Source organism: Myotis brandtii, unplaced genomic scaffold (assembly GCF_000412655.1).
Source record: "Myotis brandtii unplaced genomic scaffold, ASM41265v1 scaffold952, whole genome shotgun sequence".
Lineage (NCBI taxonomy): Eukaryota > Metazoa > Chordata > Mammalia > Chiroptera > Vespertilionidae > Myotis > Myotis brandtii.
In genome coordinates, this window is record NW_005371930.1 from 300,032 (window position 1) to 300,740 (window position 709).

At 68.5% G+C, this 709-nt stretch overlaps 1 protein-coding gene across 1 annotated transcript in view; it reads right to left on the reverse strand.

Moving 5' to 3' along the window:
• The window catches only part of GRAMD4 (GRAM domain containing 4), a 58,453-nt gene extending 57,750 nt beyond the window's left edge, over positions 1-703 (reverse strand). Inside the window, exon 1 of the mRNA XM_014533161.1 lies at positions 538-703. Within this exon, the coding sequence (XP_014388647.1) occupies positions 538-557 (20 nt within the window). The 5' untranslated portion in view covers positions 558-703. The remainder of the gene's footprint in view (positions 1-537) is intronic.
• Positions 704-709: the final 6 nt, after the last annotated feature.

Genomic DNA, 709 nt, shown 5'->3' on the forward strand with positions numbered 1-709 from the left:
CCAGCGGGCCCAGCCCATCCCCGCCTCCTGTTCCGGCTCCGGTGGGCCAGGACCTGGCTCTGAACAGCTCCTGGTTCTGGAATCAGGTCCACCTGCCCCAGGTGAGCGGCTCTCACCCCACTGCTGAGGGCACAGCCTTCCCAACACACCCCTGCCCCAGTGCCCCCTGGACCCCCAGAGGCCAGAACCAGCCTCAGCGCATCACACAAATCAGAGCAATATCAGGCACGCCCCCCTGGAGAAGTGGGGGGCCACGGAGAGGCCGTCAGGGTGGGTAGAGAGTGTCCATGTCAGGATGCTCAGGCTCCGACCCCGGTGGTCAGGGGCGGCCCTCCCTCCCTCCGACCGCCACCACCAAACCCGCAGGACCGAAAAGCCCCACCACCCAGCACGTGCCGCCTCCCTCCGCCCCACAGGCAGGTGTGCGACCAGGCGGTGGGCAAACCTGCATCTCGCGCAAACTTGGCCCCAGAACAGCCGCCTGCGAACAAAGTGGCCCTTGTTCCGCTCCGTCCCGAGGAAACCCGCCGCAATCACCTGCCGCCGGGGAGAGACATGGCTCCGGGGGTCCTCGGATCCGAGACCGACTCCGCACCATCGCAGCCCCCCACGGGCCTCAGGTCCTCTTCCCGAGGACGTCCCAACACTGCTCGGAGCAGCTCTCCACGTGGCCGTTCGGGGCGCGGGCCTCCTGCCAGGACCCACGCAC